The 17,942-nt window shown below is 52.9% G+C and overlaps 6 protein-coding genes across 6 annotated transcripts; 4 read left to right on the forward strand and 2 right to left on the reverse strand.

Moving 5' to 3' along the window:
- Positions 1-1,219: 1,219 nt before the first annotated feature.
- Positions 1,220-3,140, forward strand: SAPIO_CDS7506 (uncharacterized protein; the record flags this gene model as incomplete). Its single annotated transcript, XM_016789355.1, has 3 exons — positions 1,220-1,464; positions 1,657-1,674; positions 2,189-3,140. 3 exons carry the CDS (start codon positions 1,220-1,222, stop codon positions 3,138-3,140), a joined length of 1,215 nt encoding a protein of 404 aa, XP_016641182.1.
- Positions 3,141-3,773: 633 nt separating this feature from the next.
- SAPIO_CDS7507 (Pre-mRNA-splicing factor cef-1) lies at positions 3,774-6,192 on the reverse strand (the record flags this gene model as incomplete). Its single annotated transcript, XM_016789356.1, has 2 exons — positions 3,774-4,103; positions 4,189-6,192. The coding sequence occupies 2 exons, from the start codon at positions 6,190-6,192 to the stop codon at positions 3,774-3,776; spliced, it is 2,334 nt and encodes a 777-aa protein (XP_016641183.1).
- A 1,566-nt stretch (positions 6,193-7,758) lies between these two features.
- Positions 7,759-9,771, forward strand: SAPIO_CDS7508 (uncharacterized protein; the record flags this gene model as incomplete). Its single annotated transcript, XM_016789357.1, has 4 exons — positions 7,759-7,947; positions 8,045-8,118; positions 8,230-9,608; positions 9,683-9,771. The coding sequence occupies 4 exons, from the start codon at positions 7,759-7,761 to the stop codon at positions 9,769-9,771; spliced, it is 1,731 nt and encodes a 576-aa protein (XP_016641184.1).
- A 918-nt stretch (positions 9,772-10,689) lies between these two features.
- On the forward strand, positions 10,690-11,405 carry SAPIO_CDS7509 (uncharacterized protein; the record flags this gene model as incomplete). Its single annotated transcript, XM_016789358.1, has 2 exons — positions 10,690-10,734; positions 10,848-11,405. The coding sequence occupies 2 exons, from the start codon at positions 10,690-10,692 to the stop codon at positions 11,403-11,405; spliced, it is 603 nt and encodes a 200-aa protein (XP_016641185.1).
- A 1,538-nt stretch (positions 11,406-12,943) lies between these two features.
- Positions 12,944-13,243, forward strand: SAPIO_CDS7510 (uncharacterized protein; the record flags this gene model as incomplete). The annotated part of the gene is made up of 2 exons (XM_016789359.1): positions 12,944-12,975; positions 13,069-13,243. 2 exons carry the CDS (start codon positions 12,944-12,946, stop codon positions 13,241-13,243), a joined length of 207 nt encoding a protein of 68 aa, XP_016641186.1.
- An 808-nt stretch (positions 13,244-14,051) lies between these two features.
- SAPIO_CDS7511 (uncharacterized protein) lies at positions 14,052-17,942 on the reverse strand (the record flags this gene model as incomplete). Its single annotated transcript, XM_016789360.1, has 5 exons — positions 14,052-15,864; positions 15,940-16,008; positions 16,075-16,146; positions 16,247-17,552; positions 17,651-17,942. The coding sequence occupies 5 exons, from the start codon at positions 17,940-17,942 to the stop codon at positions 14,052-14,054; spliced, it is 3,552 nt and encodes a 1,183-aa protein (XP_016641187.1).

A 17,942-nucleotide genomic window follows, 5' to 3' on the forward strand; every position in this document is an offset into this window, starting at 1 on the left:
CCTGGCACCAACATTGGACCGACTCCCTCAGTTCCGCATTCAAAAGTGTTCGGTGTTCCACAAACTAACATTGGATTATCATCGATCTTGGGATCAATCAATTGATCTAATTGAAGCAGCAAAGCCAGGCGCCGTGGGCGATTGTTCCCACGCAACGTCCCGCGCCCCGCCTACAATTATATCAATGAGTTATGCCATTGATATCAATGATACCCAGCCCGCCCACCTATTTACAGTCTTGCCTCGCCTCGCCTCGCCTCGCCTCGTCAACGTCGCATCCCAAAATAGGAAACATCGAGGGATCGGTTCTTGTCACTAGTCCCATCTCGAGTCTATATCATTAGACTCGACTGCAGGAAAATTTAAGACTTTTGCAGGTACGAGGCCATCAATTGATTACTTGCATGCATTAGGCCGATCGCATCTCCCCCCAACCTAGCTGATATTTTACATGTTTTGTGGAGCTCTGAGAATGCTCCGTTGTCAAATCGGCAGTACGAAGTAGTTCAAAGTTGTCGAATGTTGTCGTGTACAGTTGTCGTCCAAACCCCCCACAATCTATGGCTGTTGATTGTTGCCGTGAATCACGATTGCAATTTCATCCACACCTCTAGCTCTCCCCCGGTACCAACGAAACGTCAGCTCGGTTTGACCAGATGAATTGGCAGGTGGAGGCATCATCCATTGATCCTTCCCTCTAGTTCCCGCCGCTGTCACTCTCTACGCTAGTTGCTCTTAACGAAGAAGGCCCACCTCTCAACAGACTCGGCTCCTTTCGATGTTTCTGCTTCGTATACACCCTCCCCTGAGCTCTTGACACCCCACACTCCCTCCACACTCCCAATTGATCACTTCAATGTTGTCCGATTGATCGATACCTTTGACGATTTGACCCAACGTCCCAACACTGCCTCTTATACATTCACTGCTTTGATCATATCCACTCTCACTATCTCGAGGGAACATTGAGCCATATAAATATTTACACACCCTTCTCAGCTTCTACCCACAGCCCTACCTACCTCTACCTACCTCAAGCTTCAGACCGCCTTACATCTCCCACTGAACTTCGCCTTCTCACCTTCCAACATCCAAAGGCCCAGGTCGCCACTACCCTCGCCTCTCCCACGACGAGAGAAGCCACCTGCTGTCCATCCTACGCTCCTGAATAATCTCGGTGGACAACGTCACCCTCATCGCTCGTGGTTCCTTCGCCACCATGACGGTCGCCAAATCCCTGTCGGTAGTCGTGACTGAGGCGAGGACTCTGCCGACCCCGCTCGCCCAATATCTCTCTGCCTTTCATGTCGACTCCAAAAAGCTGCTTGACCTCACTCGAAGGTTCGAAGCCACCTTTAGGCACTTGGCCGCAAATTCTCAGAATCAATTCCTCCCAACACCTATTTTGACGTCCCTGCTCCGGCCCATTGGAGACTTTAGCAAACAGGAGGGCTGCCTAAACAGGTAAGTGCTCGCCAGCCACTCTTTCCCCATTCCCCCACCATCGCAATGAATGCATATGGAGATGCAACGCTACTGTTGCTCTTCATTGTCTCGCTCCTTTGCCCCCTCTCAGGTCACATCAGTGAGGGGCAAGTTGAGCTCATCTTGGATTGGCTCACATGTGCTAACTGATCCTATTCTCTTACCTCCTAGGCAATTGGCCATTGACATGTAAGTTATCCAATACCTGCTCTTACAACCTGTACAACTTGATGCAAAGCATACCTGTTTAAACTCAGGCTCAACCTACAAGCCGCCAGGCTTTACCCTATGGTCTACTTGCTTGAAAGGCGAGGACATGGACTAACAACCGAATGTAGTGGTGGCACCAATCTCCGTGTTGGGTTTGTGAGACTTCTCCACGAGGATGACTCCAAACCACCAACCGTCGATGTCCTTTTGGAGAGGTCATGTCCCATCGGTGAGCAACTGAAACACAAGAACCCAACTGCCCTTTTCGACTGGGTAGGGAAAACCATTGCTGCGGTGGTGAACGATGGGCGTTTGAAATGGGGCCTCAGCCCGGACGAGGTACTCCCCATGGGCGTCACTTTCAGCTTTCCCATGCTACAGCGATCACTCTCGGAGGCAATTTTAATGTCGATGGGGAAGGGATTTAAACTAGACGAAGGCACCGACCTAGGCTCTCAGCTGTTACAAGGTTACGAGAAACACCGAACACCAGAACTCCCTCGATCCGCATCGCAGCCATTGCCAACGACTCCGTGGCAACCCTCGTCTCTTTCATCTATCAGTATGGCGAAACCGAGAACCGAGTACCCGCGATGGGTCTCATAGTCGGCACCGGCTGTAACGCGACAGTTACCTTACCGTTGGAAATAATGGCTAATAAGATCAGCTCCGTCTCCTTCGGCTCCGAGATCAGCTCGGGACCCAAGCATAATAGAATCGCCGTCAACACAGAATGGACGATAAACGGGACTGCTGTTCCACTGAGAGAGCTAGGACTAATCACAAAATGGGATGAAGAGCTCGATCGCGCAGGCGAGAGTCCCGGCTTTCAGCCTCTGGAATACGTCACGTCCGGACGATACCTTGGCGAGCTGGGACGCATCATCTTTCTCGACTATCTAACCACAGAACTCGGAATCGCCCCTGCACTGCTACCGAGCGCTCTGCTTGAGAGATATGCCATGTCCACGACGTTCCTTAGTTACTTCGGTCCTCCGAACCCTCGCTTTCTGGAGAAGCTAGAGAATGCGTTCCCCACGGCAACGGGGCCCTCCCACTTCCGGTGGAACGAGTCGCATGTCGAGGCTTTATACCAGATCGCCCAGGGAATTCAACACCGAGCCGCATCGATTCTCGCGGCGGCCACGATTTCCCTTCTCAGAGTCGCCGGCGAGGTCCCGCCTGTGCCCGACGTCAAGAGCGCCTCCCCTCCACGGAATGGCGTGAAGAAGTTAGGCGTCGGCTATACGGGTGGCTGCATCGTGAACTTTCAAAACTACCTCTACGATTACGAGAAGCTTCTGAGCCAGATCGTTTCCGAGGAGTTTGGACCCCAGATCCCCGTCGAGGTGGAGTTGAAACCTTGCCATTGTGGAGGAATTACGGGTGCCGGCATCTTAGCTGCGGCGGTTCTGGCAAGTGAAGGGCAAGAGAGCAAATCTTAATATATAACATGGCTTGATGAGCTTCCTTGTCATGGCGCAAAGGGATCGTGGGAAAGAAAAATTCGGCATCTGTTTCCAAGGAATGAAGAAAGGCTGCGACGCTGGAGTTTGGCAGCTATGAAATCATTACGCAGAGGGTAGGCATAGGCAAAACGGGAGTACACGGATCCGGAAATGCACCTATTATGGCGTTGTTTGTCTTTTTTTTTTTTTTTTTTTCTCTCCCGCTCGACATCATTTATGTCGAGACATAGAGGAGTCATTTGAAATTATGGACTGAGAATGGAAGAGGGATGTTGAGGGAGCAAGCCAACCGCAAGTATCCAAGAAAGATTAATGATCAATATATTGATTGAACGCTCATATCCAACTCTGTAGACAGTATGGCTATGATGTAGCATCCCAGGTGGGCTCCCCCCCGGGGCTCAGGCATGGCCTACTATGTTAATGCTCACTTGTATGATCAGACGTGAGTGTTCCATACCATATGCTTTGTGTTATTGTTGTCTCTTATCAATGCCCATGAACCCAGCCCAGGGAATACAGTTTACAAAGGACCCATTATGTATCTTCTCACAAACTACCCCCACCATGTTCTTCACCAAACCACATGACGGGACTTTCCAAAAACACTCAATAAACCCCATTCGTCACCGCCGCCAACCCATCCAACTCATCCTTCAACCTCCTATACTCCTCCTGCGCCTCCCTCTCCCTCCGACTAACGAACCCGACCTCCTCCCTCAGCGCCTCCAGCCTCCGCGCGATGGTCACCTCCTCCGACACGGCGAGCGTCTTGAACGCGCCGAGGGCGTTCTCGGCCTTGGCGAGGTCCCGCGCGGCGGTTACGATGCGTTCGCGCAGCGCCTTTTGGCGCTTCTGGTAGCCGCCGAGGTGGAGGGCGAGCTTCTTCTCGATCTTGGCGTTGCGTTGGGCGGTCTCTTGGATCTCGTTTTGAATGTCCTGATGAGGTGGCGATGGTTAGTTACATCACGGGAATATATATTTTTTTTTATAAAAAAAAATAAGTCGAGGGAGAAAAGCTTACATCAAAGGCACTGGTAACGGCTGCCACCTTCTCTTCTTCTTCGTCATCGTCGTAGCAGCCCAGGCCTAGAAGGATGGCATTTTTGTTCCGCGAGTCAAAGGTATCCTGGATAACCTGTAGACTCGGGATCGGTTTCGTCTCGAGCATGATTTGGAGACCGGCCTCTGCCAGGGCATCATCACTGAGTGTCTGTAGTGTCGGCGCCTTCCCGGCGACTTTGATTCCGTCCACGGGATATTTGATGGCGTCATTGGCCATCAGGGCAGCCGCTTCTTTCGCTATCAAAGCCTCGGGGGACTCCGAGTCTAGATCCACGTTCGCAAGCAGCTCGGAGATGTTGATATAGGTAGGCCTGGGGAGATTCTTCTGCATGACCTGCGTCCGCCTCCTCCGCTCTAGCGCCTCGCGAGCCTCCCGAATCTCCCGCTCCCTGCGGTCTCTCTCTGCGGCGTCTGTTTCCCGGGCACCCTCGTCGTCAAAGACCTCTTCCTTCTCCTCGGGGAGTTCTAGCTCCCACTCGGTATCCTTGGGCTTTGGAAGCGAGGAGAGCCCTTTCCGAAGCTGCTGCCGCATAGCCAGGTTGTGCGTCTTGATATCTCGAGGCGTAGCCGATGCCAGCGACACTCCATCCTCGGCGTTCAAAGCAAAGCTATCGCGTGGGGTGCGCATCGGTGTTTGCCCAGGTCGCAAGGGGGTAGCACCAACACCGTTTTGGGCAGCGCGTAGAGGGGTCGCTAGGGGATTCGGTGTAGCAACGACTTGCTTCCGGGGAGCGATACCGTCGAAGCCAGTGGAGGCTGAGCCTTCGTGGAGGGGGGTGTTCTCACCGCCTAGGAGGGAGGATTGGGTCTGCGTCAGTGCGCGGATATTCCGAATTTCGTTGGTAATGTGATCCTCCTGGGGAGGCGCCATCGGCGTTCGAATAGGCGCGTTGGTATTGAGGGTAGAATAGTCGCTGATAAGTCCACGAGTCGCCGTATTCTCACTTTCCCGCGCCGTCGTACTGGCCCTCTCTCCCATGACACCCATCTTGACAATCTCTTCAAGCTCTCCATCGCTGACTTGGGGAGCCGGTAGGACGAGAGCCCGCCGTTTGCTGCTCTGCTCCGCCTCTCGAATCCTCTGCATTTGGCCCGCCTTGATGGCGGCCTGAATTGACGCCGACGGCGCATCTTTGTCGTCCTTGCGTCGTTTCCTGTCGGCGTTTTCGTCCCCTTCACCCTTCCTCTTCGCTGCAAGTTGTACCTTGCGCGGATCGAAATGTGTGCGCTGATGCTCGTTTTTAGCCATCTCCTCACTGGTATCGTAGAATCCGGGCGCCGGCTTCTTCTCAAACGGGATATCGGCATTATAGTCCATCTGGCCCTTCTTCTTGGTAGTGACCTTGACGTTGATGCCGGCCGCCTTGAGCTCCCTCCGTTTCTGGAGAGCAGCCAAACGGCGCGACTCTTCCTGCTGCCTTTCTCGCGCCTTTCTCTTCGCCTTCTTTCCCTGCGTGTTGGCGAGACGCGCTCGGGCCTCACTCAGCATTTCCTTCTCATCCTCGTCGAGATCGATGGTATCGGGTCGCGCCGGCCTCGTCTCCGGATCGGGATCGAGCTCGCCGGGACGAAGCTTTCGCACATCTTCGGCGGTGGGCGCTCTCGTCTCCGCGTCGGCTCCCGTGAGGCTAAGGCCTTCACGCGCTTCGGCCTCGTCGAGGAGTTTCTGGTATCGCTCGAGACATTGGTTCGCGGTTCGACCGACAATCTGGGCTATCGTCTTCCATTGCGTGGGCATAAGCTTGGCGACGTGTAGGAGTTTCTCATCTTCTTCGCGGCTCCATTCGATCTTCTTGATGCTCGGGTCCAGCCATTCGTTCCAGCGCGCCTTGCATTGCTTGGGTGTTTTGCGGGCTAGCAGCGAGGACACGCGAGCCCACTGGTTCAGGCCATATTTAGACACGGAGGCCTTGAGGATTTCATCCTCGATGTTGGTCCACACGCCTCCCTTTACGACTGGCATTTTTGCTGGCTAGTTGGGGACGATGGAAGCGTGGGGGAAGGAAATGTCGTGGTGCCGTGTAGGGGGTGGCGGCGATGATGCGTTCGAGGCTACATAATTGCATGTTCGTGCCTGCTAAAGAAAATATTTGGATTGATGCTGCAGCATTGCTGACTCAGCGTTTTCGGTGAGCCTGGGTGCCTTGACAATAGACCCGCATCTATCTGGACACACCGACATCGAGAAGATCACGCGTTTATTCTGATTAGTGATACGAAGGACGTGAATTGATTGATCCATGATCAAATTCATGATTCCCCCGCCAATCCCCGATACGTTCCTTAATCTCAATGAATGCCGAATCGTTGATGAGTTCCCAACAAGGCCGATGCATGGATGGCATCCACAATGCAGTGTTGCTTGGTCTCCACAAATATTCTGATCTGAGTTATTCTTGATAAGAGCTCAACCCTGGGGTAAGGTACTCATACCGGTCCCCAGCGGTACAAAAGTACAAGAGTGTAGATCAAGGTTCACTAAGCCCGATTGGAGCTGGGCCAGTTCCTGTGCTAAGTGCTTAGAAATCAAATCATGAAGTGTCAGTGTCAGCGACAAGATCGAAGCTGAATTGGGCAGCACTTCCAACGAATCTTGGGACAGCATCAATGGCTTCGCATGGTATCGTCGCATGGTATCGTGGCATGCTATCGATGCTCTTCTGCGAGCGATAACATTAGGCTACAGAATAAAGTACTGCTGTAATTGGTTCCCAAGATCAGGAAGGTCCCAGGGGCACGTCATCAACTGCAAAGATGAGAAGTTTCAAAACCTCATCGGAGACGTTTCTCTCGTAATCAACCAAGTTGAGCCAACCAATTCCAATTCGGGCAAAAGAAACTCACTGATCCAAAACTACCACCTGCCGAAGCTGTCTTGTTGGCAGCCCCTCTTCTTCCAACCTCTCCAGAAAGCTACGAACCATTCATACTTGGTGAACTCGCCGTGTTGTGTGTTGTGCGCATTTGCATCCCCTGACTATCATCCAGAGCTGGGCCCTGTATGACGGAGGACGAAATACGAAGTAACAAGGATTGAGTTAACTCACATCGGACCCGACAAATACTATCCGGGTTGGCCCTGGTCTTTAAAACAACCCAATCCCACCAACCCAACCGGAATTCCGCCAGGACCTTCAATCCTGTCTCACCACGTATTAATTCTTGCACCTGCATGAGACCGCTGGGGTTTATCCGCCGGCCTCTGGTTTAAGTCCGAACCATCAATGCATTCGGGCACGATCCCATATAAGAGTGCGACCAGCACCCTCCCATTGTCTTCGACCCACTCCTAACTTCTGGTCTTGATCGGTCCGTATCGCTCGCCAACCCTCCGATTTTGTTTGATACCTCCGGCACCGGCGAGCTCCTAAGATTGGAATACAGCTCGACAATTCTATTTTAAAAGCTTACTACAAGTCAAAAGCCAACTAACCCGTCTGCTTCGGCCGGATCGCAACTTGCATCCCGGCCTCTGAACCACACGCGCATCAGGTCTCCGGTTTGTTGAACCGGCCCAGACCCAAGAGCCATGGGCGGTCTCTCAACCGGCGCTGAGCGCGATGGTCGCGGGCCTAATCCGAACAACATTGGAAACGATGTAACCGAGACGACACGACTGTTAGATGGCGCGACCAGCAATGCCACGAGTGTTGGACCTAGGTATACCTGGGCGGGAGCGGAGGACTTCGATGGCCATCCGTGGTGGCGCAAGCCCTCTGTATGTTTCCCGGGACGCCAAAGATAATGAAGACATGCTCGGGAGGACTTCTTGTCCAAGTGGATTGGATTGTATTCTAACCAGCATGGTGATTCAGGTTTACTGGCTGGTCGGGCCTTTCTTCCTTTATACACTTGCCTTTGGCGGTATCATAGTACCAAAGCTCAATTTGTAAGGGTTTCGGGCGAAACTTAATCTCTTTCCTTTCCTCCCCGTGGTTCTGCTACGCACGCGCTATGCGACGCCGGTGCGCTAACCCATGGCTTCACTCGACCAATATAGAATCATCAGCTTGATTTGCCGAGAATACTTCGCCGACCAGACCTCCAAAAACCCTGGCCTGGTTTTCCCACCCGTAATTCTTGGTGGGAATAACGAAGAATGCCAGATCTCACCAGTCCAGAAGACCGCCACGAAGATGACGCTGGTGATGAACCTTGCGGTCGGGTTGCTGAGTGCTATTTCGGCGCCCAAACTCGGGCATTTGTCCGACAGGTATGGCCGAGCCAAGTGGCTGGCTCTCTCGTCTTGTGGAGGCATCATTGGCGAGATTATTACAATTGTTGCGGCGAAATTCCCGGACGTTGTTGACTATAGGTGGATAATACTCGGATCGGTCTTTGATGGACTCACCGGCTCGTTCACTGCAGGGACTATCCTTGGCCAGTCATACGCCAGCGACTGCACTCCGCCTTCGAAGAGAAGTGTGGCTATCGGATATCTACACGCCTGCCTCTTCACTGGTCTTGCGCTTGGCCCAATCCTGTCGGCCAAATTTATCAAACATACCGGAAACGAGCTTGTCTCTATATTCTACGTGGCTCTCGGCTGCCACGTTTTCTTCGTCTTGTTCGTTTTATTCGTCCTTCCAGAATCTGTATCGAAGAGGCGACAGCTTCTCAGTCGAGAGAAGTACTCGAAGGAACTCGAGGCGCGAGGGGAGGACAATAGCTGGCTGAGCTCACTACGTCATCGAAATCCGTTTGCGCCACTTAGGATACTGTACAACAAGCATCCCAGTGCGACGTCGCGGTTCCGCCGCAACATTATTTCACTGGCTCTCGTGGACATGGTCCTCCTCGGAGCCGCCATGGGCGCAGGGACGGTCATTATCCTGTACAGCGAGTACGTGTTCAAGTGGGACAATTACAGGAGCTCTCAATTCGTGTCGCTTGTGTCTACTGTGCGAGCCTTTGTTCTCATGGCGATTCTCCCTCTCATCAATTACATCTTCCGAACTCGCCCGGCCGCCCGCCGGCGACGCCTCTTCCCCGGTCGGGTTGTTGAAACCAACAAGGGCTGCGATGAGTTGGACATCTGGCTCATCAGGACGGCACTAATCTCCGATGTCCTTGGTGCCACGGGTTACTTCTTCGCGAGCACCGAGCCTCTCTTTGTTCTCAGTGGTATAGTCACAGCTTTCGGCGGTCTCGGTAGCGCGACGATTCAAGCGGCGATTACGAAGCATGTACCGCCGGAAAAGGTCGGACAGCTTCTCGGCGCCGTTGGACTCTTGCACGGATTAGCTAGGGTGGCGGCGCCACTCGCATTCAACGGACTGTACCATGCGACTCTCGACACATACCCTCAGGCCATTTTTATCCTGTTGGCGGCTCTCTTTAGCGTTTCGCTGGCGGCGAGTCTGATCGTCAAACCTCATAGTAAGGAGGAACCCTTGGATGTCTTTTTTAGATTTGAGAGTTGTTATTTGCTAACCATGTGTGGTCTCTATTAGTCTACGTGAGGGACGATGCACTTCCGCCGTCTCCAGCACCTCGGCCAACTACGTCGGACTCGGCGTTGGAGGAAGAGCTTCTCATCTGAGGAAGCCATTCCTTTTCTCTCGTTATTCTCCTACTTATATGTACATTCTAGAGCGCATTAGTGGCTCGCCTCCAGGGTGTTTTCCATAGCCAAGGGTTAGAGCTGGAACATAGAGGGTCCGGGGGGTTAGGACATGTCTTCACATCATGATTTATCTCAACGTGATGGTATCCCAGGAGTGAGCTAGAACCAGGCCGTGTCTTTCGTTTTTGTTTACAGAATTTCCTACGTTTCTATACGAGAGTGATTTTGGTGAATTGATACTCCAGTAATCCCCTAGTTCACGATTCGATATATGAATATGTTTTTATGAAGAGGTGTTGATCTCATTTAAACACGACGTTTTAATGTTCCTTCAATCACGGCTACAATTAGTTTGGCAGAGTTACAGCGGGTCCGGGCGCGGGGTTATGGGCGCGGGAGGTTCTAATTGCCGTGTCGAATGCTGTTCTCCATCAATTGAGAGGTTATTGCAATTGCTTAGCAATTCCTCTTCAATCTTTGTCAATCCCATTCGCCAAGCTTCACATCAATTGATCTTTCGCGCCACCCACACATCGACTGAGGGTCGAACCGCCCCCGAGCTCCCCTTCGCGGAAACCCTTGACGAGGACGACACGCTTTTATCTCGTTCGATAATATTTCTTGTGTCTGTCCCCCTCGTCCCGAGTTTGAGGCCAGCTCTTCTCTCTTTCGGCACCCAGCCCAGCGGCAATTTTTATAGATTCCGCCTTGACTACAGTAAGAGTGGGGACCCTCGGAAAGAGGACGACGACAAGGGCCCGAAAACCGTACCTCTTGGTTTTCTCTTCTTTCTTTCTTTTTAATACCAACTCCGACTCTGACCGAGATACGATGCATGCTGGGGGAAGGGCTTGCGGGCGAGTACTTGGTCCTCTGAAACTATTCCATCGCAACATGTCGACCTCGACATCGGCCCAGATCCACTTCGGCCCCTTCGAGGTGACCCGACAAGCAAGTTGATTCCCTCTTCTGCCTCTCCCAATCTGCTATACTACCTACCATACGAGAAGAACTCCGGAAAGCTAACCGACTACGTTCCCCCAAATCTACAGGTCTTCCTAACAACGCCCCACTCCTTCGCCCTCGTAAACCTCAAGCCCCTCCTACCAGGTCACGTCCTCGTCTGCCCCCTAACACGCCACAAACGCCTAACCGACCTCACCACGCCCGAAATCACCGACCTCTTCACCACCGTACAGCTAGTCCAGCGCCTCCTGGCGCGGTACTACTTCCGCCCCACACCCACGTCGACGGGCGCGACCATCCCCGCGCCGCCCGAGGAAGGGTCGTTCAACATCGCCTTGCAGGACGGTTCGGAGGCGGGCCAGACGGTGCCGCACGTCCACGTGCACGTCATCCCGAGGATACGCGACGTGTCGGCCAAGGATCCCTCGGGCGAGGGCGACGCGCTGTATGAGCGGATGGCTGCCGAGGAGGGGAATATTGGCGGGGCTCTGTGGGATCGGGTTGCGTTGGAGGGGAGAGAGAGGCCGGTTGCGGGGGGTGGGTTTGCGAGGATTGAGGATGCTTTGAGGCAGGGGAGGTCGTTGGAGGATATGGTGAGGGAGGTGGAGGAGTATAAGAAGGTGTTGAGGGATATGGGGGCCTGAAGGATTTTTTTTCCGTCTTGTTTCTTTTTCGTGATGATGGAGGAGGCTTGGGTTATGTGAATGATTTCCAAATGTTGGATTATAGAACGCCATGGGATAGATGGGGAGTCGCAGCAATGGACAACGAGGGCCTAGATTACGTTGAGTGAGTACATATTGGAGATTACAGCATATTGTTGCATATGACAGAGGAAGACCACGGGGCTTAGCGGCGGTTCAAGAGAAGGAAAGGGAAGAAAGATTTCAACCAGGCGCAGCGAGCCGAGATATCATTACTGTCCTTGGCAGCAAGGAGGATGGTATTGGATATCTGTTTCGGCGCCGAGAAATATCATTTATCCTTGCATGATACTATCAATCCGTATTCTAGCTTCGTCGATTACCGAGCCCTCTCAGCGCGGTTTTCTTATCACGACAGGGGGAATCGGGATAGTGGAAATGCGGGGTGAAGGTCCTTCCTGGTGTAATACAATAGAACGACGGCATTGAAAGGAGACCAGGTCGAGCTACATGTAAAGCTCGACGCTTCACTTCATCTAGAGAAGACATGTCGCGAAACGACTCGGGCACCTCGTGAACTCCGCCAATGTCAGGTATAAGCGTGTGGGGGTCTCAGCGACAGAAGCCCAGCAATCAGCTTCCACTTCATCCCTAGCCTAGTTCAATGTTGGCATCAATGATGGCGTCCTGCCCGTTCCTTAGATCCGGCCAGTTCTGCATCACGCTGATAGTGGTGGGGCATCGCTGCACGGTACTGCTCTACATAGCACTGCGTCCAGATCAATGTCTGCACCCGATTCCACCCCGCATCCGTCCAAACCCTCCGCAGCGTACCAGTGCTAGCTAAGGCCGTATTCCGGGCAACTGTCGCCACTGTGTCCTGGTTGATGAACCGAGAGTTCATTGTTGAAACGATCAGGATCCGTCAATCAACGGACGAATCCCGTCAGATCCCCCATTAAATGTACTTCGTAACACTCCAATATCCGGGTACTCAAAGAACCCCTACCATTCGACACGTCGAAAATATCGTCTGGTCCCCCGTCTTCTTCAAACCAATGATTGCCCGTTTCCCCCGTACTCCGTGCATGATACGGAGTACCCGGAGCAGCTCGTGTGAGACTTTCCCTTTTCGGGTTCGCCCAGCTGAGGATTGCTTTTGTTGGGAGATCTAAGACAAGCCCGGACAGGACAGTACAGGACTGGAGAGGAGAGGAGAGGAGAGAATGCTCCATGCAAGCACATCGATTTACCTTTTATATTCGTTGCCTCCCTCTCGCCTGCCTGTACCTATTATATAGCGTAGTCTTGACTCCTCTTTCCTACTCCCTTGCTTCACCTGTACGGGATTACCCTGATATAAAATCCAAAGAGACGAGATAAACTGCGAGACTAGATCCCTCAGCCAAGACCCTGGTCGCCAATACAAGCAGACGACATCTCTCCACGTTCTCTCAAGCTCAGCGGCACCTTATCGATAGCCGCACACCGAGAGCTCGCTTCATCTCCCTCTTGTATCACATACTTTACATCCCACCATGAGCTCCATCATGGCCCTCCTCCCCATCAGGTAAACTCCAAGCCTTACTACCTCACTCCCCTCTCCTCTCAATACAACGAAACTCTCCAAGAACTAAGCAAAAGGATCAATACCATCCTCCAGCAGCCGCCGCCGCACCCTCCTCCTCGCCACATCCGCAACCGCAACAGCCACCGCCGTCCTCGCATTCCGGTACCGAATCTCCTCCGCGACCCGCCGCAACGAGCTCGCCCTGGCCCAGGCCCCCGCGAGGCCGAATTTCCACGTCACTGTTGATCGCAGCGGCGGCGGGATTTGAAGAAAGGAGAGAGGGTGGCGGTCGATGATCGTGGTTTATTCCTTTTTTGACGTTATTCATTATGTTCCTGGCTTGGTCTTAACCGGCGTTCTTTCTTCTTCTTTCATGGCTATCGATGACGGGATGGGAAGTGTTTTACACTTCAAGGGAACTGGCTGGCGCACCATTGCTTGATTGTAAAGACTGTAGATATGAGACAAAGAACGACGCATATCGATAGATGAAACCCCTAAATAATACTTGGAGTCAATCCATTCTCACTTCAATCCCACATTATCGGCAACAATGCTCATTTCTCGACTCAGTTACAAGCTTGTCAATGCTTCATTAATGTACCAATTTTGCGGAGCATCCTCCGAATGCCTCTCCAGAAATGCCCTCGCCAAAAAATACAAACTATAGAGCAGACAAGACCAACTCCCAGCTCAGCTATGCTATTACCTCGTCGCAGACGAGTTCAATAAAAGACACAAATGCCACAACGCCCGGGAAAGTGCATGACTATAGCCTCCCATCCCAACAAACAATGGGTACTGCAAAAACAGATGCTCAGGTACACACACATGGCCCATAACAGACCAGATACAGAAAGCCTCCAAAAACGCCCACCAATGCGCCCGTGGATGAATCTCTCTCTCTCTCTCTCTCTCTCTCTCTCTCTCTCTCTCGCTGCCAAAAACAAAATGACTTTGTGTCCAAACTAGTAATGTCAAATGAGATGCCGAAAAGAAGAGGAGGGGGCCAAACCAGGCCCTTCCGCCTTGGCGCACTAATAGAAACAATACGGCATCCACCATGCCGACCCGACCTAGAACGAGCTTCCCCTCCTCGTGAAGTGATCCTCGGTGAAGCTCTCCTCAGCGTCGCCTTCCTCCGAGGATTCAGAAGCGACAGCTACCGCCTTTCCTTTTCCTTTGTCTTTCGCCGAGTTCTCCGCTCTCGCACTGCCACTGGTGAACGGCCGTCGTGCTGCCGTCGAGGCCACAACCACCCTTTTCCGGGCGCCGTATGTGGATTTGGCCTTTCGTCTCCTATCCTTGCCGGCGACCTCAATCATAGCCACGGCGTTCCGTCCACCGCCACCCTCGCTTGCTGAATTTCTCCTCGTCGGCGGGGCCGTGGAGCTGCTCTTAAATTCCCTCATCTCCTTCACAACATCCGCAAAGCTCTCCTCTAGAGTCTTCATCCGCGCCAGCATCAACCTTCCCATTCGATCCCGATCTGCTGCGTCGGCGGCTGCTGCCCCACCTTGCTTCATCATCGCCATCGCCATTTGCGTTTGGAAACTCGACGGTACCTCGATGTTAGCGTCGTTGCCCAGCAAGTTCGTGCTTTCTGACCCCGGTCCCGTGTCGATGGAAGAAAGTCGGCGTGCCTGCGTCAGACGCGAGATCGGATCTGCGATTCGTGGAATCGAACGAGGGGTTACCGCGGAGGGCCTCTGTGTCACTGTTGGGCGTGATCGTGGCGTCATGTAGAGGGTCCGCCGTGGAGACCGCGTCTCGGCTGGAGGAGGACTATCGAAGTCCAAGTTTCGGTTAAATGCCTGACGTGTCAATGGCGACTTGTCCATGTCGGCTGATGATGAACTGCGGGCCAGTCGAGGATCTTGCGGGTCGTACAGAATCGTATTTGTCGAAAGTGTCCGCGAATGCAAGCCGCGCCTGGGTTTTGCCGACCGCGGCGATTTCCCTGCTGATTTCTGGCTTGACGACTCAAACGAAGAGGGCGCTGCTGTGTGGAACTTGCTCGCCATCGGCGTCGTGAAGTAGTCCTCGTCATCATCATCCTCCTCCATCGACCCAGTCGGATCATCTTCGTGATTCCCACCCGTGTTAGTGTTAGTAACATTGTCTTCTTCTTCTTCGTCATTTGTCACCAGTTCGTCGTCACCATCGGCGTCGGTGAGATCTCGTAATTCAGAAGGTAAAGGTTGTAGTCTCGATCTCGAGGTAAGACGAGGGAATGTTCCCATACCACTGTTAGAGATCAGATCGGCAGGGTCGCTGGCGGCAGACCTAACGTCCGAAACCTGCCGCAGCCTATGTGGTCGGTCACGACCCAGGCTGAATCGTCTTGCCCATTCCGATCCACGATTGTTGCTGTCCAGAGTCGGCCAGTTAACTGGGGAAGTCCCGGCCTCATCATGCTGATCCATCCAATTCCGGATGGCGTTCTGTGTCTTTCGCCGTTCATTTCTTCTTTGACTTCGCAAAGTGTTGAGGCCCGGGGCTCTACGAAATACCTCTTCCAAGGCATGGTCCTTTTGGAACCCAACCAGGGACTCTTCACGAACCCGAAGGTTAGGGCTGAACACGGCAGTGCGACTCGCCGGATCAGCGAAGGAGATGGTCCTCGGTCGACTACGGCCTGGGTTTTCCACCAAATCCGTGGGTTCAAACATCGAGGACGCGAGCCAATACCTTTCGTAGAAGAAGATGCAGAACAAGAGGGGGAAATGTGTGGCCTTGATGACGAGCCGGTTCAACCACACAAAGTGCTTTAGAGGCATGAAGTACCTAAGTGGCATGAGCAACCACGCAAATATGTTGGTCGGCGCAACGTAGGAAAAGAGCGCGTCATTTTTAACCATGGATATCGTGTTGATGGCGAATAAGAATCTACAGGTCTTGTTAGCTTACCGGCAAAATGCGTGAAACAATGGGGCGAGTCTCGGCCACAGCGGGAGTGCTTACTGGTGCTCCTCTGTGGCATTCGAGGCGATAGCCATGAACGAATTTGTTAGGACGGTGATGAGAATTGTACTGTTATTGCCAAGTTAGTTTACCGCTCATTCAGCGACATGAGGGCGGGGGAAAAAGAGGACTTACACGACCACGAAATGAGAGATGATTAGGAAGAGAACCATCAGCGCCTTGGCAAGCCAATTGTATGTCGGCCATCTGTGCGGATGCGAAACCTTGATGTCAGTCATGTTCTACCCAATTCTGAGGTGTCTCGGTTATACTTGTCAGGATGGAGTGTATGTTAGACTTCACTTACACTTGCCAGGCGGCTGGTGTAAAGCCCATCAGAATCTGGAAAATGGAATAGGCTACATCGGCCGGATCACTATTGTCCTGCGACATTGTGAAGAAGACAAAAAACCCGCTGCATGAAATCAAGACAAGGACGGTTACGGCCGCGAGATCCAGAGCCATAAGACGGAAGGCAATAAGAAGCTGGGAAAAATATGGGTAATGGTCGAGAACGCTGAAGATCCGGGGAAGTAGCAGGATTGCATTCGCGGCGAGAACATCATACGCCATCTGGTTCCAGTGGTGCGGATCTACAAGGAAAACGCCATATCCACGCATGCAGTAGTAGATGATGAGCAGTATCAAGATGCCTAGATCAAAGATGTTCCAGAAGCTCATAATGTAGAGGGAGAAGCCCTGCTCGTTGAACCCGACGAGTTCGTCGAGCATGAAGCCGGCACTCCAAAACCAGAATATAAGCTCCAGGGTAGTAATCCGGGTAGACCTGGCGGAAAGCACGGCAAGGAACAAACCAATCAATACAGCCAGGGATAAGGTGGAGAGGAAGAACCGATACCGGGGAACACGGAGCCGGGAGAGTTTGAAAAGAGAAGCCTGACGCGGGTCGTAGAGTGTCACTGTCCTTCTTCCTACAGCAGCAGTATCCTTCCGGTCGTCCCTGGATGACTGACTACCCAGTAAAGGGGTCCGAACACCAGGTTTGCTGGGCTGTCTCTTGGGCCCAGCAAAAGCTGAGGCTGGGCGCACTTCTCGGTGCAGACTATCAGCAGCGGAATAGAAGCTGATTGCACCGTTCCAAATAGCTTCCAGGTGCTGAACCACGAGGGGATGGGCCAGGAAATGCTTCGCAGAGGCACGGATTGCTACCTCGAGAGCGGACGTTCGACCGGCAGCGGCTCTGAACCCCAATCGGCTGTCTGCTCGTTTCAGTCCCGAGTTACTGGGCGGTGGAATCCCTGGCATGCCTTGGAGTGGGTAGAAATCGTACGACAAGACATCGATAAGCTCCCGGGTGGTATACTCCTTTAGCAGCTTAAGGGCAAGAAGCTCGCACACTTTGGCGCGAGTACTACTCGTGCCAGCATTACCAGGATACATTTGACCCTCCTTGGAAAACTGCAAACAGTTTGCCATTAGACAGTATACGGTGGCCCTGGAAAAATGGTGTGTTCGAATCAGCTGTTGCATGGGCTTGATAAGAAACTGCGAGACTTGCGGGGACCGCAGCTGGTCCCAGGAGAGGGTCGTCTCGGTTCGCGCCTGGATGATGATTCGAATCGCGTGGGTTATAGAATAAATTGGCAACGAGTCTAGGCAAAATCCGAATGTGTCAATGGCATGTAACATTTTCGATGAGGATAAAATTGCTTTTTTTTGTATGGGGACTACTGAAAAATCGCCGCCTTACCAAGATAGCTTGCCGAGAATAGTGGCAGGATGGGGGGTTGATGGGGGCCATCCTCGTCGATCGGATCAAGCTGGTAGGGACCAAGCCCATCACCTCCGATTGAATCGTCGTCATCGTCATCGTCGACCTCTGTAAAGTCGGCAGTGGCGTGTCTGGCTCCTTGATACGACCGACTTGCTGGTCCTGGCGACGCTGACAGCGGATGAGGCTTGGAAAGGGGGTCACTTCGATCTCGATCGTGGACGCGACGACTAGGCGTCTGCTGCTTTCGGCGAAGCAGTGAGGAAAACAT

Source organism: Scedosporium apiospermum (genome assembly GCF_000732125.1).
Source record: "Scedosporium apiospermum strain IHEM 14462 chromosome Unknown SEQ_SAPIO_0110, whole genome shotgun sequence".
Lineage (NCBI taxonomy): Eukaryota > Fungi > Ascomycota > Sordariomycetes > Microascales > Microascaceae > Scedosporium > Scedosporium apiospermum.